Below are 27,729 nucleotides of genomic sequence, written 5' to 3' on the forward strand. Positions count from 1 at the left end.
CTGATCACAATCTCAATAGTGTTTTTTGTTGACACAGTCATATACTATCAGTTTTTAAAACAATCTGAAACTCATTTTTAATTTATTAACTCATTAAAACTTATTTTTAATTTATTAGTTTTTAATTTTAAAACTAACTTTTACTTAAAATCTTAATTTACACTTTAGGGCTTTATAGACTATGCAAAGACTTTTGAATTTGTGGTGAATCAGAGGCTTACAAAGATTAAAACAATGGATTGATTTACTTACTCAGTTGAACTGATTGAATCCTCATTCTGTGCTAGTCATGTGTCAAAATTTATAAAGTGAGAAAAAAAAATCTGTCTTTGAGAAAAACTCATAAATTAGAAAGTGGAAACATACAGCAGTGAAAAATCACTGAAACTGCTATAACAGACATGAGCGAAGTACTATCAGTGAACAGAGGAGTTGGAGAAGACTTTAGAGAAGGATGATTTTATATATGACCAGTGAGTTTAAGACTGAGTAGGATGTGTTAAGGCAGGGATAATGGAGAAGCTGTAGAAAAGAAGAAACCATTTCAGGCTCAGGGCACCACATGTAAAAGTACAGAATCCGAAAGTCTATGGACATTGTAGTCCAATTCATCATCTACTCAGCTCCTAAAGTTTAGATTTGGGATAATCTCTCTCAACTCATAGGAAGAAAGACCATTATTCCTTACTATTGGCTAATATGCACTAATGACAGGTTTAGTAGTTATTTTAATTTCATAAATATTTATTTAGTTATTAAGCCCTTAAAATATCAAGTGCCAAGGCACATGTTCTCAATACCTCCTGATGCTGTGTCATGAAAAAATACATATGTGTATTAAAAAAACTAAATATCGAGTGCCACTGAGAATTCTGAGAAATACAATTAAAAAACCATTAAGCCAATGGGCACGTGACATTCATTTGTAGGCAATAAACAAGAGCAAGTCTTTTTAGTTCTGACAAAGAAATCAATCTTTAAGAAGGGTGAGATGGTAAAATGTGTATGGATATTTTTAAAGTTGGCCCTACTATTTATAGTTGCTCAAATTTTTGTATGAATTCAAATACAAGAATGTTCCAAAACCACTTTTAATCAAAATCAAAAAGGCAGGCTGACCTTTGACTTTAGCAATAGTGTCTTCCCCATGCTCTGGTTCTTGCTGAGCAGCTTCGCCTTCTGAACTCTCCACAATGGCGTCTTGGACAATGGCGGGATTGCCAGAGGCCAGTCGCATGTAGTACTCTTTACTGTCATAACTTACGGCTCTTCTATATCGAGCAGGTTTCTAAGAAATGACAAAACAAAATGACTCCGATAACTATCACCAAGAATTAAAACATAATATTCTTGAGGGAAGGTATGGTGTCAAGGTGTGTTACCTTTTTAAAGGGGCTTTTCATAGACTGTATGTATATACAGTAAATCCACACTTTTGGGTTAAGTTTCTCTATTTTAAAATTCTATTGATTTTTTAAAAGACATACATAAAACAACAATATTAGCAGCTTTGTTCTTCCTGAAATAATCTCTAGCCAAAAAATGTTTCTGTGTTAGTGCAGTGTGTCTTCTTTGGTGTATGAGAAAACCTCCCCATCCGGTAAAGAGAATGATCACTGTTGAGGAGCATCAAGCTGCAAACAGCCTGTCTAGTCTGTGAGGAGCCTGGAACTTCACTTCCACCCCAAGTGAAGTAATTAGGTCAGGCCTAAAGGTCCACACACTCAGAATAATCGGTGTGAGTGTGTAGTTCAAATACTTGGAGGTAGAGACTCAACTGGCCTATTCTTTCCAGTATTCCCAGGTTTCACTGAGAATGGCCAAAACCTTCTTCAGATCCTTCTGAGAGTCCTGACCCAAAAACGAATCAAGAAGTTTTATGCCAGGTGACACTCTGGTTAGCTTGCCACTGCAAGCTGCTATCTCCAATTTGCTCATTCTCATTGTCTGTTGTGTAAAGGAATATGATCCATAACTAACTCAACTAAATGAGCATTTGATATACTCATTCTTAATGAACATACAGCAGTCCATTTTGAAGAAGAAATTAATTACCTAGAAACATAAGGATTTGATGTTTTAAAACATGATACATGAACATTTCTTTTCCTGATTAGCCTTTATTCTCAAAACAGGTTCTCCAACTGACTTAAATTGTTTTCCCCTTAAAATCACAGAAGATGAGAAACTAATATCTAAAATATCCTATAAAATATCAGACAGAGGGAAAAGTTTGTATGTATATAGGTTCCTCGGATCGGAATTAGACCCAGACTATGGATTAATAATTTTAAAAAGATGAAATCTGAAACATGCTCTAAAACCTTCCCCTTCTAAATATGACTTTACTTTCCTATAAACAAGAATATATAATTTTAAAAATTTTACTACCTGTCTACTCTTCAAACTCAAATAATCAATATGCATCATTTACAACAATGCCCTTTTCAAGCAACATTTTTTTTAAGTGATTTCCAACTAAAGTGGAAAACAAGTGTCCTTTGGGTGAGACATGTAGAATGAGATACTGAACCAAATTTTAGATAAAAAGATAACTAAGTCAAGCCACATTAACCTTCTTTAACTTCAGGTACAGAGCAAGGAAATAAAGAGAGTTGCCAGTGAACTGAGGAATGATATACAGCAAATGGAGACTGAAAATATTACTTGACATAGCAAAGTATTAAAATGATGTACAATATTACAATTTGGAGGAACTGATGGGTAAACAAACAAGAACACTGCACTATTTTTGAAAATGAAAGGAAGGTCGTAGATTTTGTACCATAAACATTCTTTTGTGTGAGGTATTTTCAACTCAAAATTGCTAATATTTAAAAAGATAAAAGCATAGTTAGTGATGGGCAAGACAATGAATTAATAGATGAGGGACAGCATCTACTTGATTACTGATTTCATGTACAGATTTAAAATTGACCTAAAAGAATTTTTTTCTAAATATTTTGATGTACATTTCTGTGTTCTAAAAAACTACATTTTTTATTAAATTATGTACTTTCATCTTTCTGGAATACAAAAACGATAATTAACTTTTCTACTAATTAAAATAAATTTGTATTTTAAAAAGTGATCACACACTCTTTGTTTCCATTCGTTCTGATTGAAAAAAATAATTTTAAAAGAGGAGACACTGTTGCATTCTCAAAATATACACTTTAGTATTTAGAAGAATTAAATGAGTCACTGAAAAGTTGAAGATGCCAGGCTGCCCATTACTAACATGCCTCATTATTTGTTAGTTTATGTGTGAAGCAGAAGATGTTTTTATAGTGAGAGCAGTGAAAGCTCAATCTGTTAGTGAGTGGCATATAAATCCTAAAAAGAGATAATTAGAAAAAGCTGAGCAACAGTAGAACAACATCTCTCAGCCTGAATGAAACCAACTGTTCAACTCTAAGGAACTTATAGGAAGAACAAATTGAAAGCCAATCTTTTAAGTTAGTCTAGTCTACCATGCACTTAAAAAAAAAAACCAGAAAACAAAAAACAAAACTACAAGTAGTTTACATTCTTTTACTGTAATTTGTGTTTTACCTTTTGAGGAATATCATCAGGTGTCTCAGGCTGTTTACTTGGGATCTCAGACTGAAAACAGGGTATTAATTATAGACATATCAGAAAAAAAAACATAAAGAGGAACACAAAAATAAAATTTTTCTTGAGGATTGTATGAAATATGAAAGATGTAGTTACTCAAACAAAATTAACATGATAGCCTAAGCAGCTTAAATAATCACTAAGCATCTTGTGGTTACTGTCTCACAGATCAAAAGCAGTTTTAAGTAAAGCTTAAATACGGCAAACGTCTCAGTGCTACTGAACAGGACAAACTCTTACAAATCACACAGGCAAAACTTCAGCACAGGCTGCCATTGACTTGGATGATTTACAGGCAACTCTTTACACTGTTTAAAACAAAAAAAACCCCTGAAATCAGGATAATAGAACCTAATGCTAGCTAGTATCTTCCATCTTCCTTTCCCTGGGGTTATCCCTAAATCTGTGTTGTAACAGGGGCAAATGGCTGATTTAAGCTATCATTTACAATACTCCATACCACAGACATCATTCACTTTAAGAATCCTCCCTTAAAAGCATAAGGACCTACTTCCTTCACTACCTTTACCATCCCAGAAAGGGTGAAAGCAGAGGGTAGACTGGATCATCAGCCCCCAGATCAGAAGCTTTTCTAGAGTACTTTTAAAAGAATTAGGTAATGGCTTTATATTTTATTTTCAGAATAAAATCCTGGTTAATAAGAAGGCAATTCTGTTGAGCTGTAGCATGTGGCTTCATGTAAGCACACAGGTAGCTACAGACAATAATGCAACCAAAAACCACTTCCGAATTTCCTTCCTGTTCATGGTTTATATCTGGTGATGACTTCTGGTACCTTTCCCTATAGTAAACATGAGCAGGCAAAATGTTTTCACAAATGTTTGCTTACCAAGGCAAAACCATGGCCCACTAGGCATACTTACAAATACTTCACATGGTTTTAGTGATTCTTTCTTTTTAAAAGCAAACTTGTAAAGGTATATCTTATATTGAAAAATAATATTTAACATCTAATCAATGTTCTTTATCTTGGTAGGGATTTAGATGATAAAAGTATAATGTATATATTTGTTAAAACTCACTGACTAGACCATAATAAAATAAAAGTATTTTAATGGCAAAAACAGATCAGGAAATCCAACATTAAAAAAAGAAAGAAAAAAAAATCACTGAACGGTACACTTAAGATTTGTATATTTCAATGTATATAAAATTTCCTTCAGGAAGAAAAGAATTGTAAACAAATACTGAGCTCATAATATGCATATGAAAGTGAAGAAAACGGATTCTTCAATCCGCTCTGAAATTCATAAAACAAAACAAAACAAACAAACAAAAACAAGATAGGACCAGGAGCGGTGGTTCACACCTATAATCTCAGCACTTTGGTAGGCCGAGGTGGGTGGATTGCTTGAGCTCAGGAATTCAAGACCAGCCTGGGCAACATAGCAAACCCCCCATCTCTACCAAAAAATCCAAAAACAGCCTGGCGTAGTGGTGCATGCCTGTAATTCCAGCTGCTTGAAAGGCTGAAGCGAGAGGATTACTTGAGGCCAGGAGGTCCAGGCTGCAGTGAGCCAAGATCACCACTGCACTCCAGCCTGGGCAACAGAGCGATAACTTGTCTTAAAACAAATGAATAAAAAAATAAGATAGACTGTTGGATAGATATGCAACAAATAAGTACAACAAAACAGACCAATTACTAATGTCACACCTAACTGTGACATTCACTATATATACTCCAGCCAGGATGTAGGCAGGGTCTACTAAGTATACCCTTATATTTTTCCTGGCACCATATGATACAGTGTTGATTTAATACATATTTGCTCACTGATTGATTAACTGGTTCTTATTTTACTAAAAGGCCCAGCACTCAATAGTAAATATGTTATACCAATAATTTTAGTGTTATTTTGGCTTCCTTTTATTTAAAAAAGCATTAAATTATTACTATAATTCTTTACATAGAAACCTGTATTTTTCAAAGTCAGAATTTCTAGCAAATAATGTTATAGTCCTTTTACTTCAAGTTTTTCTATAATGCTGGCAATGAAATTTCCTAAATGAGCTGCTTAGTTTCTGTGAGTCTTGTGACATTTATACATTATATAAAAATATATACTGAGGCAGCCACAAGAAACTCTCCTAGTTAGAAAAGGAACCTAAAAGTTGACTAGCTTCCTGCCCGAGTAACCCCAAATTAATAGGCAGACAAACTCTTCACTGTAATGAACTTTGCAAAGAATAGTAAATGTGTTTGAGATTATTATTCTTTAAAAATAAGGGAATTACAGAATTAAAGCCTAGTTAATATTTAAATATACTTTTTTTAAAAATGGCAAAATATACATTATTTTCGTCCCTTAGGATTCAGAGGAACAACCAGATTTTGAATTTTCAGCATATCCCAGGCTTAAATCTTACACTATCTATAATATTTGTTTAAAATACAGAATTATAGTATAATTCATTTGTTTTAATTATGAAAATTACTCCCCAAGGAAGGTTACTGTGTGAAGAGTACAAATCATTTTTATATGAGAATACAGAATTTTCCATATGTACTTAATTTTTCTCAAGATATTAATAATTATTACTATTTTTATTACAATAATTATAGTTGATAAACTATCAACGCTTTAAAGTCTGAATATGTTCCATATTCTATACACAAACATCCAATTTAAAATCAATAAATAAAATTCAAAACTTAGACTAGGTAAGCTATTTGTTATACAGCATGTAACATTATCAAAGGTTAAGAAATAAAACTTTAATGAGTAAAAAAAAAAAATCACCTGATTTATTTCTAACAAATCAAAGACTTTAAAACAAATTAACTTTTGAATCACCACTGTATTCTTCAGCTTAAGGGACAGGACAAAAAAAGGAAATGTTACTGAGAAATAATAATTATTTTAATCAATAAGGCAAAAGATCAAATCATTTGCCCTTGCACCAGGTAAAGTCTCTTTTAAATATCAAGAGGCTTCAAAAGCAACTTTAGGTTGGCACAAACCTATTCTATCACAAAAAGTACTGACTATATTAAACATGCATGCAAGGAGGGCAATAAATTCATGGAAGTTTAAAGGAAAGAACTGATTGATCTCTAACTCTGGGAGGCAATATTTTTTAATATAGATCAGGGCAGAGGTGGATTTACTATGAAGTTAAGGTAGTTTAAACTTTAGTGGCCTTCACTTCCATTGAGACCCTTTCAAAACCCTGGAAACAAAGCCCTACTAATTTTATATTCATAATTTTTACTCTTTTTCTTAGAGAGCCCTCTCCTTAAACTGCATAAACTACAGGGCCCATAAAATTGAATTCGAGGCCATTTTAGTGGAAAAGTTTTAGATTTAGGAAAATTCTATAGAACGCTAAAGAGAAAGCAAAGGAAAAAAGTCTATAACTTAGGGAAGACAAGAGTGCTGGCAGTTCATTCACTCAATATTCACTAAGTATTAGGCACTTTGTTAGCACTAGAGAGATAAAACCTAATACGGAATACATTCACTATCAATGGATAATGTCACAAAATGGGCAAACATTAGAATCTTTTCTTTTTCAAAGTGATTCAACTAGGGGACTGTTGAAATATACTCCTACCTTACCACACTACTTAGCAGCTGCAGCCTAGAAGGGGTTCCTTAACTACTCTAGGTTTCAGTTTCTCATCTGTAAAACTGGGATAACAATATTAACTGTACTTCAGAGGGCTGTTATGAGACTGAAACAAAATGCATTCAAACTGCTCTGTAGAGCATCTAGCTCAGGAGTGTCCAATCTTTTTGCTTCCTAGGCCATATTGGAAGAAAAATTGTCTTGGGCCACACATAAAATACACTAAGACTAACAACAGCCGATGAGTTTAAAAAAAAAAATCTCTCTCTATTTTTTTTTTTAGATGGAGTTTTGCTCTTGTTGCCCAGGCTAGAATGCAATGGCGTGATCTCGGCTCACCGCAACCTCCACCTCCCTGGTTCAAGCAATTCTGTCTCAGCCTCCCGAGTAGCTGGGATTACAGGCATGCGCCACCACACTTGGCTAATTTTCTATTTTTAGTAGAGACAGGGTTTCTCCATGTTGGTCAGGATGGTCTCGAACTCCTGACCTCAGGTGATCCACCTGCCTCGGCCTCCCGAAGTGCTGGGATTATAGGTGTGAGCCACCGCGCCTGGCAAAAGTCTCATTATGTTTTAAGAAAGTTTACGAGTTTGTGTTGGGTTGCATTCAAAGCCATCCTGGGCCATATGTGACCTGTGGGCCTCGGATTGGACAAGCTTGATCTAGCTCATTGTGCTTTGTAAATATTAGCTCCTCTTTTTTGATTTGATGGTAGAATTCAGTGGGATAATAGATACTACCACTTTTTGAAAATTTGTTTTTAACTCTGCCGGAATGCATATTCCAAAAGATACAAGTTGACATTTAATGGCATTTCAAATTTACAAAAGATGTGAACTACTAAAACCAAAATAAAAATTATTTCAGAAAATTTCATCATAGCAGATTAATCCTGACCTTGATTTGTGCATGAACTACGCAGTATGAATTCTACATTCTGTAACTGTCTCTCCTTCCTGACTGCTTTTTCCTTTCAGGTGAAAGTATCTCCAACATTTCTCAACTGTCTAGTATTTTCCCATATGTAACCCACCTGTTAAAAAAATAAGTTCCATCTGATGCATACTTATTTATGAGCGTGTCTGTTTAGATTTCACAGGCTGGTGAATTCCTTTGCCTAGGTAAAATGCTGATGATACTACGGTTGTAGGTGTGAACTCTTAATAGGGTACTTTGTTTTTATCTGATATAGAAGTTTAAATACACTTTTGTAAACAAATGACATTATTACAAGGAAGAAAAGGAGTATAGATAAAACATATTATGGTTATTGTAAAAATAATTCAAAAGTAAATGCCTCAGTTAAATCTAAACAGTGAGCTGGTCATATATTTGGGAGAGCATATTTATATTTTAGTATTCTTGAATGGATTCAATTTAAGCGGTGACTCAATAAGAACTATTTTATCAAATTGCTAATGGCTTAAATTCTTAATAGATTGTTAGGGAAAAAAGATTAAGAATTGAAAGATCATATTGTTGCTTTGCTCTTATAAAAGTAAGTGCTAGTAACAGGCTGAAAAAATATGGGTGGATTACCTTTTTTACACAGTGCTCCAGAATTAGAAATTATAGTGCCTTAAGGCACAGCTGCATCAAGTATGGCATTCTTGACAGAATTGAATAGCTTTGAGAAAAGTAGACTTTAGAAAGCTATCTTCCAAAATCTTAATAACTATCAGCAGGAGCTAAGACCTACGCATATTATTATTTTAAAAATGTTACTGTTAATTGACAAATTGTAATTGTTTATAGTGTACAAAGTAATGCTATATGTATATGGTTTGAATGATTAAATCAAGCTAATTAACATATTCAACGCCTCAAATACTTAACAATTTTTGTGCCAAGAACGTTTGAAATGTACTCTTAGCAATTTTGAAATGTACAATAGATTATTATCAATTGTAGTCACTATGGAATGTAATAGATCTCAAAAAATGTATTCCTCCTGTTTATCTGACTGTACCCTTTGACCAACATCTCCCTATTCTCATCTCTCGGCCTCTGGAAACCTTCATTCTACTCTGTTTCTGAGTTTGATTGTTTTAGATGCCCCATATAAGTGAGATGGATCATGTAGTATTTGTCCTTCTGTACCTTGTTTATTTCATGTAACATAATGTCCTCCAGGTTCTTATACATTGTTACAAATGACAGGCTTTCCTTATTTTTTTAAGGCTGAATACTATTCCATTATGTATACACAGCATATTTTCTTTATCTATTACTCTGCTGATAGACACTTAAGTTGATGCTAAGCTCTATATTAGCATCAGGACTGGGGTTAAACCAATCAGTACAAGATAAATGGAGCCAGGGTGTTTGTCAGAGAAAAACAACAGGCATTGGAACAATTCAAGCTGCCTCACCTTATATGATCAGAGCTACTTAGAAGATTCATGTGTTCTAATATACAGTGCTTATTCTGGACCAGACACTATTCTAAGTACTTAACTAATTTTAAGGAACTTAATCCTCCTAACAGTCCTATGAGGTGGAACTATTATTTGCTCCAATTCAGGCATAACAAAATGAAAACTCAGAGAGGTTTAATGACCCATAACCCAGCTATAATAGCAAAGTGGCAGAGTCAGGTCTTAAATTTGGGCAGTCTGGCTCTGGAGTCTGTAATCTAAACCTCTTTATTATGATGTCTCCTTCTTGCACTGTTGCATCTTTTCACTCCACCTCCACTCTGAAGTTATCAATTTAATGGAGTTTGTTGAATTTTTAAAATTAGCTATTTGAGGTAATTGACTAAATAGAGAAAAAACGCTTACAGAGGAAAATAAAAACTTGAAAGAGCCATTGTGATCATTGAATTCTACATACTCACCGCCACATTTGTCTCTTGCTCAGTTTCTGGCACGTAAGGGTAATGGTTATAAAACATATCATTTCGCACCATCTTTTTCCTCATCCTGCAGGGCCCTTCTGTCATCTCCAGCATCCACTTGTCGAGGTGGGAGCCGATGGGAGGGCCCCACAGCCCCCGCTCCCGCAACAGCTCGCACTCGATCTGACACCACTCTTCTGTCACGTACTTCAGGGCATTCTGCTGACGCTGACAGGAAAGAGTCCAGGTCGGTTTTCAAGCAAAAGCAGGAGTAACAGTAACAAGTCTACAAGTCACTGAAAATCAAGTTATTATTTGGAAACAAACACAATCCACACCATTTCAGTTAACATTATAAAAGTAAAATTACATTTGTTTATGGTTAAAGTAAGAGGGTTTGTTGTAGAAGGTGGACTTCTTAAAGCATCAAGTAAATGACAGACATGGATAGGGCAGAGTGTGCAACATAGTGAAACAGAGAGTTGAAAGAAGTTTGTTTCTCTGGCACAGGAAAGATGGTAATATTACTATGAAAATATATTGAAATGGTTAGCCCTATGTGCGTTAATAAATATATATGGTAATTTAAGGATACACCAAACTGTAAAATAGCTACCACAACATGTACGGGAGATATTCTAGGAAGTCAGATGAAGAAAAAGTGCCAACAGGCTTGATTACTGGTGAACTAGGTAAACATTTCCAAAGATTTTGGATGAAGAATATAAACATGCAGCACTAAGAGGAAACTTGATGTTCATACAAAAATCAAAGAGAAACCATTTTCTTCTGGCCACTGGGATAGATCCAAACCATTTTTTAAATGGAAATTATGACACAGTACAAGTTCTTATCTATCAAATGACAAATATATAACATTTCAACAGTAGACAGTGACAAATAACTTGCCCAATGATTCATGGAATATAAGTATATACAATTTAAATCTAAAAATAAAGATTTCTAAAATATAACTGACAGTAAAGATTACTGAGTGAACAATTAAAAAATTATCTATCGCAGTAGTACTGATATGTTCTTTGGTTGGGGAAACTAAGGATCTAGTGTTATATCCGTAAAATATTAGCAGTTAACCATTCAGAAACCTTTAATAGATCCAAAATAGCTAATCTGAGAATAAAATATTTAAGATAAGCTTTTGAGTAATTATGAATTTACCAAGAGAATTTCAATAAATTTATTTTTCACTGACATAATCACCAAGCACTTGTAGTGTAGTAAAAAATAATTTCATTCAATCTTGTAATTTTTTACAATTTTAAGAGACTTCTCAGAGACTTTGATGCGTATTTTCACAATCTCCTTGTTAAAAGCCTGAAAAAGAAGGCTCATTCTTACATTTTAATTTTTATTAGGAACAAAGACATGTAACATGTCAGTAGTGAATGTCAACAGAATTCAGCTGGGCTCATTTTCAATTAGTTGCTTTTTGAAATGCAGTTTGTTGACAGAAGATTAAAATTTTCCATCCTAAAATCAGTAGCCAAAGTAGCTGATGGCAGGGATAATTAAAACCATCATCTGATGACGAATTTTAAGGCCAGCAAGTACCTTAAAATGGGCAGAAAGATACCAGGACAAACAGAGACCTTTCACATACAAAAAATGTAAAACAAACCATGATGATTATAAATCCTTACCTCCTGATATTCTTTATATTGTGTATCTACTAAGTCACGAACAACAGCAATGTGAGTAAACATCCACTGCGAAATCTCCTAACAATGGATGGAAAAAGAGTCTTAATATTTCATGGATTTCTGGAAAAAAATAGTTAATTACCCTTGAAATTAATGCTAAATAATTGGTTAAAATTCTGCCAAAAGCACCAAAACAGAAAACTAAAACAAAAAATTCAGAATGAATTATATGCTTGTGTGATGGACACAGATCTGCATGCTCTCCCATCCCCCAAGCCCCTTCAAGGAAGGGCTTGCTGCCCATGTTTCTGGGCTGCTGTCAACACCCTCAGGGATGGCCTTAGCTGCAGACGGCCGACGGGGTGCCCCACATCCAACGATCTAGGGGTAAGAAGATTCACACATTTCAGCTTAATGGAGGTCAATTATAAGAGGGTATTCTGTCCTCAAAGCTCCACTTAGCTTGGCTGAGGCTGTCACTAGACCAGCACTGCAGCCTGACTTTTCCCTATGTCCAATCCTGCTTTCTTCTCCCTTCCACAGGTATTGATCCCAAGGGTACCCCCTAATATACATTATGCACACTAAACTCCATCTCAGAGTTTGCTTCCTAGAAAACCTAACCTGATGCATGAGATGGCTGACACATACTATTTCTCTCAGACCCTTTTCATAGCTGCCACTTAGATTCTGGGATGGTGAAGGAAGTAGGATGAGGAAGAAGTTAATGCTGGAGGCAGATGAGCTTTTAAAAAACCATAGGTATACACAACGAGATTATAAATATTAAAAAAGGCTTGTTTGGCTATTGCCTTAAAATTTATATAATTATTAGTAATAACATTATTGAAAGCTGGGAAAATTGAGAGAAAATTATCTATAGTCTGATCATACATTAATCTCTAAATCTCATCTTACATCCAGTTATAAAATGGGTATAAGTAAATAGCACTCATATATAATTTTATCATAAGAAAATGAGAGAAATTCCCATAGTCTGGATTACTTCTATCTCTATTCTAAAGCAAAAATACAGAAAAGTTTCATTTCCAATCAATTGCTTGTACATGTTAAGTATATTATATAAAATACTACAACTAAACCCTGAAATATAAATTTCTAATAATATCAGCAATGAAACTAAAAAAGTACCTGGGTGGAAAGACTGTGTTTATTAAGACCACTTTCTTTTCGATTCCTTCTTGATCCTGTTAACTTGGAAAGACCAAAGCCACTGCTGACACGGGATAATTTGGACTGTGTGGTGGGCGCTAAAGCTTCTCCTCGACTTATGCATTTCTTTTCATGGGCTATTAAAAAATCAAATTAGATTATTTTATAATTTCTCCATGTATTTATGAGTCTTTAAAAACTTTCATATCTGGTTATAAACTACAACCCTGTAGTTAACAAAAGTAGCACATATTACAGATGCAGATATTACATTCAGATATCACAAATTTATTTATTGGTAATCTTAAGGATGACTGCTCGCAAATTGTTGTATTAGCTGAACTGATAGTTGGTTGAAAGTTTACAGCTCTGTAATAACATGCAAATTTAACTATAACGAGTTTCTATATTAATAATTCATAATCACCTAATTAAAACCTTTGGTGTTGGGTATACTTCGCAACTTAGAAACGTTTTGGATTTTTAAAAGGCTATACAGCTTATACACTAGATTATATAATGCCACCAGAGAATCTACAGTAATAAGCTATAATTTAATATGTCAATATTACTGCAACAAAATGTATGAATATTCCCATACCAAGTAGGACAAAGAAAGATAAATTAGGTTCTGTTATAAAGTCAGTTTTGGCACCAAATTAATGAAAAAACAGAGCTTTTTGAATTTCAAAATTATAGTTAAGGGACTGTGGACCTGTAGCCAAGACAGTGACCATACTAGAGCTGTTAGCAATGCATTACATTCTGAATGCATAAATGCCTGATGTATAACATACCTCAGATACTAAAAAAAAAAAAAAAAAAAAAATCAAAGAAAACTAAGATCTCAGTATAATCATTCTAGAATGGTTGTTATATTGATTTTAAGGATGACTTTATAGTATCCTTTTGCGAATGCTGTAGTCACATATTTAAAGTATACCCATATATGATAGCCACATGTAAATCTCCTGGTTGTATGATCTCTGTAGACCTTACCCAAATGATTCTGCCAGCACTTCAGGGCAGCTTCTTCAATGAGTGGCCTTGCTGTAGCTATGTCCACGTGGCCCCTTTCATTCACAGGTAGAGTTACTTTGAAAAGTTCCTCTAAGACTTGTTTCTTACTATGTATCAGTTCAGTCCAAACTCTGTTGACAGCTTTTATGAGAAGCTGACGCCCTAGTAAACAAACAAACAAACAAACAAAAAAGTAAGCAAATGATCAAAACACAGTATAAAGTTAGTTTTTATTTTTCTTCATGTTTACATGTGGGAATTTCGACTATGGTATTTAATGTAAAAAAAAAAAAGCTCATGTTGTATCTAGCCCAGTGAAAAGGTTATTTAGACAACTGAAACTGTGGTTGCCTATTTAGAAAACATTAAAAAAACTTTATATTCATACAAAAGAACATTTTTATTTATAAAATTGGAAATTATATATATGTAATTAACCAACTTTTTCTAGATTAAAAACTTTTCCCCCATTTAAAAGTAATTTTTAAATCTGAATGTTTAAGGTGAGTTCAAAACTAAGTTAGTATTCTTGAATATTTTGCACAAGAAAAGAAATATTTTGAAAAGACTTTTACTATGAAATTCATTCTTGCTTTGGATTCCTTGTTTGTATGCCTGACTCCTCCTCCAGACCAGTCGGCCCTCAGCAATCACCTGAGGGCCTGTGATAACAAGCTGCTAGTCCCTCACGCCAGGGTTTCTGATTCAGTAGGTCAGAGTAGGGCAACAGAATCTGCTTTTCTACCAAGTTCCCAAATGATATTGATGTTGCTATTCTGAGGACCTTGCTATGAGAACCAATGCCACTTCCTCAGGGGGTGAAAATAATAACCGCATCTTTGGTGTTTAGGGTTCAAAACATTTTGGTGAAAGAACAGATAATAAATTCATGTTTAAATGAAGGAATGAAATTAAAATGAGTGCTGGGCTTCTCAACAATGAAACCATATGTAAAACTATCGCACAGTATTTCTGGGGAGACAAACCCCACCAGAGTGATTTCTCTTTATCACTAAACATGTGGAAATAAGAAATCAATCCATACAAAGAGAAATAAGAAATCAATCCATACAAAGACTTCAATATGCAATCCTTACAGGATTAGTGGGAAAACCAGATTGAAAAAAAAAGAGAGTGGCTGGGCACGGTAGCTCACAGCTGTAATCCCAGCACTTTAGGAGGCCGAGGCCGGTGGATCACTTCAGGTCAGGAGGTTGAGACCAGTCTGGCCAACACGGTGAAATCCTGTCTCTACTAAAAATACAAAAAAAAAATTAAGCCAGGCGTGGTGATGTGCACCTGTAGTCCCAGCTATTTAGGAGGCTGAGACATGAGAATCACTTGAACCCAAAAGGTAAAGGTTGCAGTGAGCTGAAATAGTGCCACTGCACTCCACTGTGGGCAACTGAGCAAGATTTTGTTTAAAAAAAAAAAAAAAAGAGATAGTATAAAGAAGAATAAAAAATAGCACTATTGATAACCTGTCTCAAGCAATATTAGCCTACTCTAATGTGATATGCCTGGCATTATCATTGGGCAGTTCTCTTTATAGTTAATTCCAAGGTAGTATTTGTACTTCTACTTAAGCAAATGTAAATATTAATACCACCACCAAATCTCACAGTGTTACTAAGAAATGATGAGCTTAGCAGTATTACTGGTTAGTGCTTTACTGTTATTGGCATGAGGAGACTCTTTGTCTATGTATAGGTTGCCCTACTGGGAGAGTTGCTGTCAATGCTGGCAGTTTCTGAAGCCAATTTGTTGGTTATGTCTTAAAAACTGGAGATAAAACAACCACAACAATTTAAAAACATCCCAAGTCAAGGCAATTACCTTCGCTAATATCTTGGCTGTAACTACCATCTGGTTCAATGTCCGAGGGGATCATAATGTGCCATGTGGTCATGCGGGCTTCTGCTTCCAGTCCAAATCCATCCACATTGCTGAAAAATTCCAGTCAGTTTAAACTTTATGAAGGAAATGATTAGCTGAAGACTACAGTAACTAAGAATTACTCTATTTCCATTACCAGCAGACACTGAATGTCTACTCAGCAGATGCACAGAACAGAATTCTAGTTTGCCAGGAAGATGCCATTTTTAAGAGGTGATCAAATAAATCCACCTGACTAAATGTAATTAGACTGATCTATAGCATCACGATTATTACCTTAATATTTAACATGCCTTTTGATTATTGTGAACATTTTTACCTAACAATTACAAAATGTTCATTCAACTAAGAACATTTTTCTAATATGCCTGTGTCCTCTCTCCAGTCTTATATCTCACTACTCTGCTCCTGTAGTGAAATAGTTGCAGTTCCCCTGAGGTGCCACACTCCTTCTTCCCTCTGGGCATTCATACAGACTGTTCTTTCCTCCAGTAGCAGTTGTCTCCATTCTCTTGTCCTCCCCAACCAGGTCTCAAGCTGCAGCTCAGCAGGTATTTCTTTCAGGTTAGGGGCCCCTCTTATGTGCCTCCAAAGCACTGGGTTGTTCCTAGCAGATCACTCAATACAGCTGACTGGTCTTGCTTAGCTGTTTCCCCTCAGGAAGGCTGCCACAGGGTCTATCATACTCACATTTTGTCCCAGCCCCTAATTCAATGCTTGGCCCCGGCAGACTCTAATGAAATATCTGTCAAAGCAATCAACTGAAAAATACTAATTTTACTCATTTAACATATAACACTGCATTGAGCTTCACTTCTTACTTCTCTTAGATTTCAATGGTATATATTTTATTTGCTTTAAAAGCAAACTTCCTTATATAAGTGACATATGGTGATAATGGAAAATTTTAAAGGTGTAGAAAACTAAGTTAAAGGAAAAAAAATACCCATTATTTCACTGCAAAAATTCGACACTTGCCCTTTACGTTTTTGCATAAAGGTTTAAATAAAACAGAATAAGGGTAAAAGAAATGTTACTATCAAAAAAAGAATTTTGTTGGAATAACATCAAAGCCAAATTTAACATGACAAACTGAACCTAAAGGATTTACCTTCCAACATGTAGATTTATCAAGCAGTGGGCCAGACAGCTAATGAATTCTTGGTCATGGTTCCCAGGTCCCAGGATCAAGTTTCTGTTTACAGTGAGGACCCTGAGTGAATCAAGCAGAGCTACTTGCTGAGGAACGGTTTTGTGTGCCCGTGAGAACTGGTACAAGATGGTCCTATTGAGGCAATGATACACTGCATCCAGTGACAATCCCTGTGATCTTCTCTTTGACTAAAGACATGAAACATATGTTTTTAGTATAATAGACAAAAGTAAAACACCTGTTAATCATTCATACATGAACTTTTATTAGGTCTATTATATACCAGATGCCATGCTAAGTATGAAGGTGCTAAGTTAAAAGATACAAAGCTCTTACTATTATGGATTTCAGAACCCATGAGACACATCAATACCATTTAATGAATGATATGAGGGCTACATAAAAAAAAGAGCTCCCAAGGAGGAGAGCCACTAACGATGCTGTGGGGCAGAGCAGTCTCCCTGAGAACACGAGGATGTGACAGCTAGGGGAGTCTTCTCACAAATATATTTTGTTAGGATAAATGATCTATGTTCAAAAGTACTGAAAAAAATTAAGATGTTACTAAAATCATTTTTTTTGGACATTCTAATTTCATCCCCTCATTTGAGAATTTTTGTCTTTGGCTTAAATACAAATATATCCCTTTAAAAAGTCTTAGGTGACATGACAGAGCCTATGTATCTGTGTAGCATATGCTAACAAAACACGTAATAATTATTTCTTACTTTCTACATTAAGTATTAAATAAGATTAATCAATTGTGCCAAACCAGGCCAAACCCTTAATTAAAAGTACTGTGAACATGCACAAAAAATAACAACTTCAAGAGAATATAAACTTTGTAAAGATTCAACTGATAAGAGAATATTCTTTTAGTATCAACTCTTCATGCTGTGTAAGCCTTTACACATGGATGTAGTATACAGTACAAACCTACCAAACTGTATTACTGTATTAAGGTATTTAAATCTATCTGGGTAGCAAAGAATAATACCTAGGCAACTTTACAAAGGACACGTTGGCACCAGGCAATTGGTAATAGGGGAGGGGTTCAAAGTCTGTATCTCTATTCAGTTTTTGTTTTTTTTTTTTTTTTTTTGAGACGGAGTCTTGCTCTGTCACCCAGGCTGGAGTGCAGTACTGTGATCTTGGCTCACTGCAACCTCCACCTCCCAGGTTCAAATGATTCTCCTGCCTCCACCTCCCAAGTAGCTGGAATTACAGGCGCGCACCAACATGCCTGGCTAATTTTTGTATTTTCAGCAGAGACAGGGTCTCACCATGTCGGTCAGGCTGGTCTCCAACTTCTGACCTCAAGTGATCCACCCGCCTTGGCCTCCCAAAGTGCTGATACTACAGGTGGGAGTCACTGCGCCCAGCCTGTCTCTATTCACTTTTAATAAGCTTAGCTTTTTCTTAAATGTTAACATTCATTATCTTATTAGTTACATTTAATTTCAACAATTTTGACACCATAGGCAAAACAGGAAAACATGTACTCTACAACTGATAGTGACAATGGATTACCTGTGCAATTAGTTGAATTATAAAATCTATAAGAAGTTTAGATTCTTTGTTGAACATGCCTTGCCAAAGCTTGTCCACCACACGCTGTGTGAAATAAAACACATTGTTCACCAATACCTGGTAGCTTCCTCCACTGGTAATAGGCAGAGATGCATCTTCCCCTAAATTCCAGTAGGAAAAAAAAGTCTAAGAAAATTGATATCTACCAACACAAGACCAGATCCTCAAAAAAAAATCAGGCTAAGGTAAAATAAGTGTATCTACAACAGGTAGCAATATGACTACTAGCTTTTATGCACTACTTGAAGAAAATGACATTCAATGGCCAGAAATCAGGATAAATAATTTCAGCAGGATAAAGCGTTATGGATTGAAACTACCTGTGGAGTCTCCTATTGCCTAAAGAGAGTCTGTGATAAACAAGCAGTTCCTCAACATAAACTGTCAGTCACAGCTGTTCTCCATTTGAGAGAAAACGGGCCAGTTTATTAGCTCTTAATTGATTTTGTGTACGTAATAAAGGGTAAAACTGTGAAACAAAACTCTGTTTTAGTGTATAGCTCTAATAGTGAAGTAACACAGAAAGAAGAGAACTTCAGGAAAATTGTGAAAAATAAAGTATAATCATTGTTGAGGGGTGTGTTTAGCCCCTCCATCATTACCATCAGCTCTCTCTCTTTCTAAAGCTATCCGAGTGTTTTCAGTGTGTTTGCCATATACATATTGCTTTCAGACTAATCCTCCTAGCTCCTCCTCCTAACCAGAATGCTTCCTCTAAGCCAGGGGTCCCCAACTCCCAGGCCATGGAACAGATCACACAGCAGGAGGTGTGAGGTGGGTGTGCAAGCATTACCACCTGAACTCCTTCTGTCATATCAGCAGCGGCATTAGATTCTCATAGGAGTGCAAGCCCTATTATGAACCGTGCATGCAAGGGATCCAGGGTTGCACAATCCTTCCGAGAATCAAATGATAAATGTAACGCTTGAATCATTGCAAAACCGTAATCCCCCCTTAGTCTGTGGAAAAACTGTCTTCCATGAAACTGGTCCCCAGTGCCAAAAAGGTTGGGGACCACTGCTTTAAGCCCTTCCTCCACAGAAATTCTGGAGGTGCCACAGAATTTGATTTTTATTATTCTCACCTAATGCTAAATTGCCCCATTAAGCAAAATTATTTGTGTTGTGTCTTTGTGTAGTATGACTGCTCTAAACTGGTAAGAATAAGTACAAAAGTGTGACTTGACTTTGAGAGTGCACAGTTGCATGTTAAGACAATACTAAAGATTTCCTGGCAAATTTACTTCGGGAAAAAAATTGTAATTTAATAGCACAGAGGTTATATGATTAGCATTATTGCTAGGAACTCAAAAGTAGCATATATAGTATACTAACCCATTATGTTTCCTTCTTTTATAATTCTACTTTGTTTTATACACAAATGTTGGCTTCACTGTAAATGTATCAAGTTTTATATTTGTATTGTAATTAGATACAGACATACAGAAAAAACACATTTCAATGTGTTTTGACTCTATGTCCTGGAAGCCATACTAAAAAGATAACATACATATACCTATGACCTAACAATTCCACTCATAGGTATATACTCAACAGATATGTATAAGTATTGTACACCTATGTGGTCCATATGAACATGAATGTTCATAGCAGCTGTTAATTATCTCAAGCTGAAAACTTTCATGTATCTGTCAAGAGTAAAATGACAAATTCATATATTCACATGATGAAATACTATATAGTAATGAAAATAATGTACTCCTGCTACATGCAACAAGATAGACAAATCTCACAAATATAGAGTATGAGAAGCTAGACAAAAAAGGAAAGAAAAAAGCTGATGTTAAAAAGTAGTTTTACTTGGCGCTTAGAGAGGAAAGTGATTATAGGTATTTCTATAAAATAAAAACACAGAATTACCTAATAACACATCAGCTGCAAGCAAATGGTCCATCACACTATCCAAAATGTAAGTTTGAAACTCTTTTTGCTGAGTTCTTGTAGACCTTTCAGGGGAAGCCTAATCAAGAAAATTTAGAATTAGAAACAGAACAACTAAAACAAAAATATGAGCTCAACCACATTTACATTACCTAATATATTAAAAAGATTAAAAAATTCTACTAATAAATTTGTTTTAAATGTCATGAGAGATGGTATACATGCTATGCTTATGGTCTTTCACGTATTTTCTGACTACAGAATTAAAAAAAATTTAAAGCAAAGGTGAAACATCATCTTCTTTTGAATCCATTCTTTAAAACATAGTATTCTAAACATTATATTTATTATATTGTTATAGTTTATATTATATAATATATAGTATATATAATATATAAAACTATATATAATATTGTTATATAAAAACTGTTATAAGTTTATAACAATATAAACTACAATAATATAATAAATACTTGACTATTATCACACCTCACTTCCAAAAGAGAGATGGCGGTTTACAATGAAATACAGGTAAAATAAATAACAAATGAATTATAAAGCCATTAAAACAAATACAAAAACCCAAGAATCTAGTAATCAAGAGGGCATGTCAATAGGGAGGGGAAATACATTTGTAACAAAAAACTAAGCACACAATTTAGCTCTGAGCTTCATAGGTGTCAAGAAAAAAATGGTTTACAAAGCTTTTTATTGTCTATAAAAAGAAACACACAGAGTCAAGTGCCTACAGTCCTAGCCACTAGGGAGGCTGGGGTGGGAGGATCACATGATTTTGAGTCAAGCCTGTGCAATACAGCAAGAACCTTTTATTAAAAAAAGTAAGAAGGAAAGAAAAACACAATAGATTGTCAGCAAAGACATATGTTTTCCTAAAATTGTTCTGAGAGGAATGTTCTCTGTGGGTTTTTGTAAGGAGGACGGTGAACAACGCTATATAGGTGGTATCTTTGTTAAGTTTTACAATGTACAAAGATGATTTTGAAAATTATCTTATGTTAAAGTGTAGAGCACAAAGTTAAACGGTAGTCTACTGACAACAATTCTACTTGTAATTAGGGTATGAAAATCCAGGTGCATAACTTTCCAGTATCTGATCCAGTGAGTAGCAAGGAACTGGGAACAGAGGGATGAGATGTAGGAAAGAGCCTTTTGTCATCCTCAAATGCCAGTAGTTTCAGCCAGGTTTTTGATAGGAGTTGGATATTAAACAATTCAATAAATGTCATAACTTCCTTTCTTAAAAAGAGATCTGTATGTTTTAGATTCAGGCACAGTATTGAGGTTTTGCAAGTGAAATGGAAGAACCTACTTATTCTTGAATAGAGAGATCCAGGACTGTATGTATGACCCTGTTACAAAGGTGGGCTTTTGGAATGCTGTTCTATTTTCCCTTCTATTCTGATTTTCAAGGTGGTCCTGTTAAATGTTTTAAGAAAGTAGCTAGAATAAAAGTTCTACATTGAGAACAAGAATACTAGCTTAAGTTCTCAAAAGCCAACTGCTAAACCAAAATTGTAAGGAAAATTGCTCTTTCTTCTGCATGAGACTATTCATTTTGTTTTAAAATGACAAAATATGGGTCTAGTAAGAATTAAAAGAATACCAGTGCTTAGGAGTTTGGTTTGTCATTAAACTAATTTGGGAAAAAGTGAAGAACATCTCATGTTTTTATCTTTATAAATTTTCCTGTGTAGTTGAACAGATTAATACAATAGCGAGCAGGAGACTTGTGACCAAGGCCTGTCTAGTCCTTTCAAGCTGATACTACATTGGGAGTCTTATCCCTATAAACTGAAGAGCATGTGAGGACTTTTAAGTGATTAACAGCAGACTGATAGTTCCAGGAGGCTTTCCTTATAATTATATCAGAGACCATTTTTTCCAATAGCTTGAGTCATCATAATTTGCTAAGGAATAAAGCTCTCCAGTCACAGAAGGACATAAACATTTTGAAAAAAATGGTACTCCTGGCTGGGCACAGTGGCTCATGCCTATAATCCCAGTACTTTGGGAGGCTAAGGCAGGTGGATTACTTGAGCGCAGGAGTTCAAGACCAGCCTGGGGAACATGGCAAAACTGTGTCTCTACCCCCAAAAAAAAAAAAAAAAAAAAAAAAAAAGGTCTGGCATGGTGGTGTGTGCCGGTAGTCATAGCTACTCGGAAGGCTGAGTTGGGAGGATTGATTGACCTCAGCAGGTCAAGGATGCAATGAGCCATGACTGTGCCACTGCATTCCAGACTATGCAACAGACCAAGACCCTGTCTTAAAAAAAGAAAGCTACTCTTTCAGGTTCATAATCAACTCAAGGTGGTTAATGAGATTAGTAATGAGTAGGGCTTATCAAATCTTAACTAGAAAAAGTTTTGAAGTCTGTAAAACAAAGGGACTATTAAACATACAGAAATGCTTGGTGAATAACATTTATTTTTATTAAAATAATATTCTTTCTTATTCCAGAAGGATTTAAGACTGGCTCAGTCATCAACAGGCATTTAATCTTCTGATTCATCTCAATAAAACTGTTACACGAATGATGAGGACCCAGAATTTACACTTGTTACTGGTCCTAGTGGCCTAGTTTGATGTTCTTGCTGAGATGTATAGCAGTCTAACTTTTCAAGGACTTAACATTTTATGAAAGCATGCATTATTGTCTCAGAGGTGTTCTTTTTCTTTTTAAACAATTCACTGGACTACTGTTTTGTGCCAGACACAGGGCTTATATATATACATTATCTCATATAGTCAGGAAAATACCCTTGAAATAGATACTAACATCCCCATTTTAGAAATAAGTTAATTGAGGCTTAGAGAGAGTAAGTCACTTGGTCAAGTCACAACTAGGATTCAAATCTCAGTTTCTGTGAAGCCAAAGCCCATGGCTTCACCAGTTATGTCATACTCTCCCCACTCTACTAAAATCTCCTTATGAAAGTTAAAAGCACAAGAGCAAATGTGCAAAGTGTGGGCTACAATCTCTTCATCACTCTTTTAGATAAGACTGGTTGGCCCACCAGACAACCAGAATGAAGGCAGGACAGGCACGGTGATCTGCTCTGGACTCTGGTGGTCAGATCTGTTTTCCCGGTGAAAACAGCAAAGCCAGTCAACATATCCATCAGTCTCCTTTTTAAGGTCTTGGGGACACTACCCAGGATCTTTGTGTCCCACACACAGGCCAGACAGCCCTTACGCATCTGCTGCCCATGGGTAGACAGCACAGTGGCTATGGAAGGAAGGCCTTTGGAATTCTGTCCTGTTTCTGTAATGGGCTGGAAGCCTTTAAAGATAGGATTTTGAGTCTCCTGATTCTGACTGTAGTCTGCCTGTTGACTGATTTTTCCTCTCTGAGTTATTTTGTGGTGCTCTCTTTGCCCAATTTGCCATTGTTTTTTGCTTGTTTCCCTGTAGTTCCTCAGGGTGGGTTTCATTCCGATGTATGACAATGGGGAGCTCTTGTAGAAGATGGTTGGAATAGAGTCCAGTGAACTCCTCAGACCATAGCAACGTGCTTATGTTGGCTGTATCCCCTACCAAATCTCATCTTGAATTGTAGCTCCCATAATCCCCACAAGTCATGAGAGGGACACAGTGGAAGGTAATTAAATCATGGGGGTGGTTACTCTCATGCTGTTCTTGTGATAGTGAGTTCTCATGAGATCTGATGGTTTTTATAAGGGGGTTTTCCCCTACTTCATTCTGCACTTGTCCTTGCTGCCACCATGTGAAGATGGATGTGTTTGCTTCCTCTTCAGCCATGACTGTAAGTTTCCTGAGGCATCCCCAGCCATGCTGAATTATGAGTCAATTAAACCTCTTTCCTTCATAAATTTTTATTTTTATAAATTTATAAAATTTATATAAATGAAAATTTTTATAAAGGAAAATTTTTATAAATTTTCCTTTATGAAGACATACCCAGTCTCGGGTATGTCTTTATTAGCAGTGTGAGCTTGGCCTAACACGCACTCCAAGTCAGCACCCTCTCAGTTTCATTATCTTTACCTCCAGGTATACACAAATCTGAGCTGTTCTCATGCACTTTCTTCCCATTGCCACGGTATTTATTTGCAGCAAATTCATTTGGCTCTTCATGAGAAGTCTGGTGGTGACAGCACAGGGCACTGATAAACAGGAGCTAGGAGAGAGTCTCTAGGCACCCTTGTAGAAGCCAACACAGGCCACGTAGTCAATTTTTTGAGTATGTTTAAGTGTTGGGCACTGTGTTATGATTATTAAATCTTATTTAGTTTTCACAATAATTCTCAGAGAGGTTCACTTTTATATCATTTTACAGATGTCTAAATTGTATAGATGTGAAGAGAATTGAACTTGGTCAAGGCCACACAGCTATATCCAGCACACATGTAATTCCTCAAAATACTTTTTGTTGGGTGATGTACATATATTTAATCCTCACAATCAATAATCTTGTAAGAGAGATGGTAAACAATATCATTATCTAGAGAATGAATTTAGCTTGGGAAGATGAAAATGCTTATATAATAAACAACAGGGCCAGAATTTAAACCCAGGCACTTCTTACTCTCAAACCCATGCTCCAGCTTTCTGCCACACCACACTACTTCCCCTGTATTTGGCCTCAGTCACACTAAAGCCAGTCTATATGAATGGGAATCTCCTATTTTTATGCTAATGAATTTTACTGCTAATGAAGATAATTTTACACGTTCTTTTGTAGGTATAATCAAGTAAGTAGATACTTTTATGATGAAATTCTAACACTCATAGGACTGAAGATGCTCTGGTTCACATTTACTGGACTCAGATGTTCAAGCCCCTTCCTTCACAAAGGTAAATGGTAAATATGTAAGATAATTCTCTCTCTCTCTTTTTTTTTTTTTTTTTTTGAGACAGGGTCTCACTCTGACACCCAGGCTGGAATGCACTGGAATGCAGTGGTGTAATTATGGCTCACTGCAACTTTGAACACCTGGGCTCAAGCGATCCTTCCACCTTAGCCTCCAGTAGGTAGGATACAGGCACGCACCACAACACTGGCTATGGCTAATTTTTTTGTAAAGATGGGATTTCACCTGTTGCCTGGGTTGGTCTTGAACTCCTAACTTTAAGCAATCCTTCTGCCTCGACCTCCCAAAGAAAGTGTTGGGATTACAGGCATGAGCCACCATGCTCAACCTAATTTTCTTCTTGAATCTCTTCATGGATAAAGACTTCGTAATCATAATTTTCAAAATCATATGTTTATAATTTATTCTGTTACACCATTGGAAGACATAGAATGTTAATATTTCATTAATATAAGTTTTTTTGTATATGTATTCTGCATATGTATATTAAAGATACTCAAAATATTTAAAAGTAAATTTCTATGTTCTTTATTAGATAGTATCCTATCTTCCTGTTTGGGAATTTCCAGGGATGAAGTTAATAGTTAAATGATTCAAAAATACACTAAGCCTTACTTAATGTCATTGACAGGCTCCTGGCAACTGCAACTTTAAGTGAAACAATGTACAGCAGGTCCTCAAATAACATCATTTCCTTCAACCTAGTTTTATTATAAGGTTGATGAGGAAAAAAATTTAGTTTTGTTACACATCATTTTGCTTAAAGTTGCAGCTACCAAGAACTTATCAATGACATTAAGTGAGGACTTACTGTACTGACAGAATACACCAAGGCACTGTGCTAAAAGTTGTGAGAGATGAAGGAACACATGAAAGTTGTTCTCTAAGCAGTTTCTAATCTATCTGGAAGCTTCAATCCTGACACCCCCTGCTTTTCCCTGAACTGTACTCCTACTCCCTAGTATAATGAAGCACTATTCTACCGTAGGGCAAATTCATGCCCACAACAAAGAGAACCTTACTTCAAGGTTAATACATGTTATTATATATCAAATTCTTCCTACTAAAAAATATAGAAAACAAAAATAAAGGGCAATTATACAATTTATATATGGGTAATTAATTAGCTATTCAGGTTCTAGAAGCTTGAAAATGCTATCACTGTATGTTTCCAGTCATTCCATATCTTTCATGTATGTATTTTCCTTTTTTGATCAGTTATGCTTTCTTGCACACATCTCTTCTGGACTTTATCCTATTATTTTCCGATAAACTATTTCACTTTTTCATAAAATGCTTCAAATTTTTACCCTGTACAGTAAGATACTGGCCATCTCTCTTAGAGCTTTTTAAAGTTTCCAAAGGGGAGACGTTCCATTGGGCCTGCTTTTTAATTCTACCACATGCATTAGTGAGGAAACCAATTATTCTCCTGCCATTATTAAACACTGTCATCCTGGTTAAATGCTTAGCATAACTGGTACCCTAATTACATTAGTGATTTTTAAAAAAATTGACCAAATTGAGATACTTTCGCATGAATAAGATAAACGTGGTTTTCAGGTTGCTATTTATAAGTTAACTGTACTAGCCACTAGAGGGAGCACAAAAAAAAAAAATCTCAGGTTCAGCTGTCAAACTGCTGAGAGACAGTGCAGTTCCTCAGGGAGAATAGCAGTCTTCTCCACAGATTTACTCTTTCATAAAACATATTATTTTCAGAGCCCCTGGCATGGACTGTTTGACCTTATTTATATGAATTGGTCAAAAGAACATTAATGTATCTGCAACTAATTACATTGTATTAAATTTTCTGTGATATCTTCAGACTTTTCTAGGTAAACATTTTTTAATGCTTTTCTGGGATAGCTAATTTCTACAGCCAGCAATGAGGTCACTTAAAGGCTTAGAGCCACTCTCATTTTCTGATGTATCAGCTGATTCATATCAATTGTCAGGAGAATGGGCAGGCAGCCAACCTAGAAGTTTGCTGCCTTGGGGAATTTAACAAGTACATCCTGGGCACCTGTTCCGTACAATGCACCATGTCTTAAGTTGCACAGGACACTGACAACAGTAATACCTGGCAATGACAGGTAAGAGAAATTGATGCAGGAAATTATAAGGTAAGAAGATAATGCCACTAGGCACTGTTTATGTCCAGGGAAGGGGTTGGCACACTATGGCCTGTGGGCCAAATCCAGCCTGTGCTGTTTCTGTAAATAAAGTTTTATCAGAACACTGCCATGCTCATTCTCTTACGTATTGTCCATGGCTGCTTTCTAGCTACAACAACGTACTTGAACAGATGTGACAGAGACCGTATGGCCCACAAGCTTAAAATATTTACTATTTGGCTTTTTACAGAAGAAGTTCACCAGCTCTTAGAGAAAGGATGATAAAGGACTGAATTAGAGACATCCTTGA

General features: G+C 35.5%; 1 protein-coding gene across 10 annotated transcripts in view; it reads right to left on the bottom strand.

The window, feature by feature from the left end:
* The window catches only part of WDFY3 (WD repeat and FYVE domain containing 3), a 295,582-nt gene that overhangs the window by 52,278 nt on the left and 215,575 nt on the right, over window positions 1-27,729 (bottom strand). For 9 of the 10 annotated variants that reach the window (XM_055384561.2, XM_055384570.2, XM_055384567.2 and 6 more), the window contains 10 exons: window positions 20,428-20,527; window positions 18,488-18,648; window positions 16,916-17,145; window positions 15,745-15,854; window positions 13,888-14,070; window positions 12,868-13,025; window positions 11,716-11,793; window positions 10,055-10,282; window positions 3,556-3,606; window positions 1,120-1,288 (listed from right to left, as the gene is read on the bottom strand). In XM_055384561.2, coding sequence (XP_055240536.1) covers window positions 1,120-1,288; window positions 3,556-3,606; window positions 10,055-10,282; window positions 11,716-11,793; window positions 12,868-13,025; window positions 13,888-14,070; window positions 15,745-15,854; window positions 16,916-17,145; window positions 18,488-18,648; window positions 20,428-20,527 — 1,468 coding nt within the window. The remainder of the gene's footprint in view (window positions 1-1,119; window positions 1,289-3,555; window positions 3,607-10,054; window positions 10,283-11,715; window positions 11,794-12,867; window positions 13,026-13,887; window positions 14,071-15,744; window positions 15,855-16,915; window positions 17,146-18,487; window positions 18,649-20,427; window positions 20,528-27,729) is intronic. The other variant, XM_055384568.2, reaches the window with a different exon arrangement.

The sequence above is a fragment of the Gorilla gorilla genome, chromosome 3 (genome assembly GCF_029281585.2).
Source record: "Gorilla gorilla gorilla isolate KB3781 chromosome 3, NHGRI_mGorGor1-v2.1_pri, whole genome shotgun sequence".
In the NCBI taxonomy this organism is placed as follows: Eukaryota; Metazoa; Chordata; class Mammalia; order Primates; family Hominidae; genus Gorilla; species Gorilla gorilla.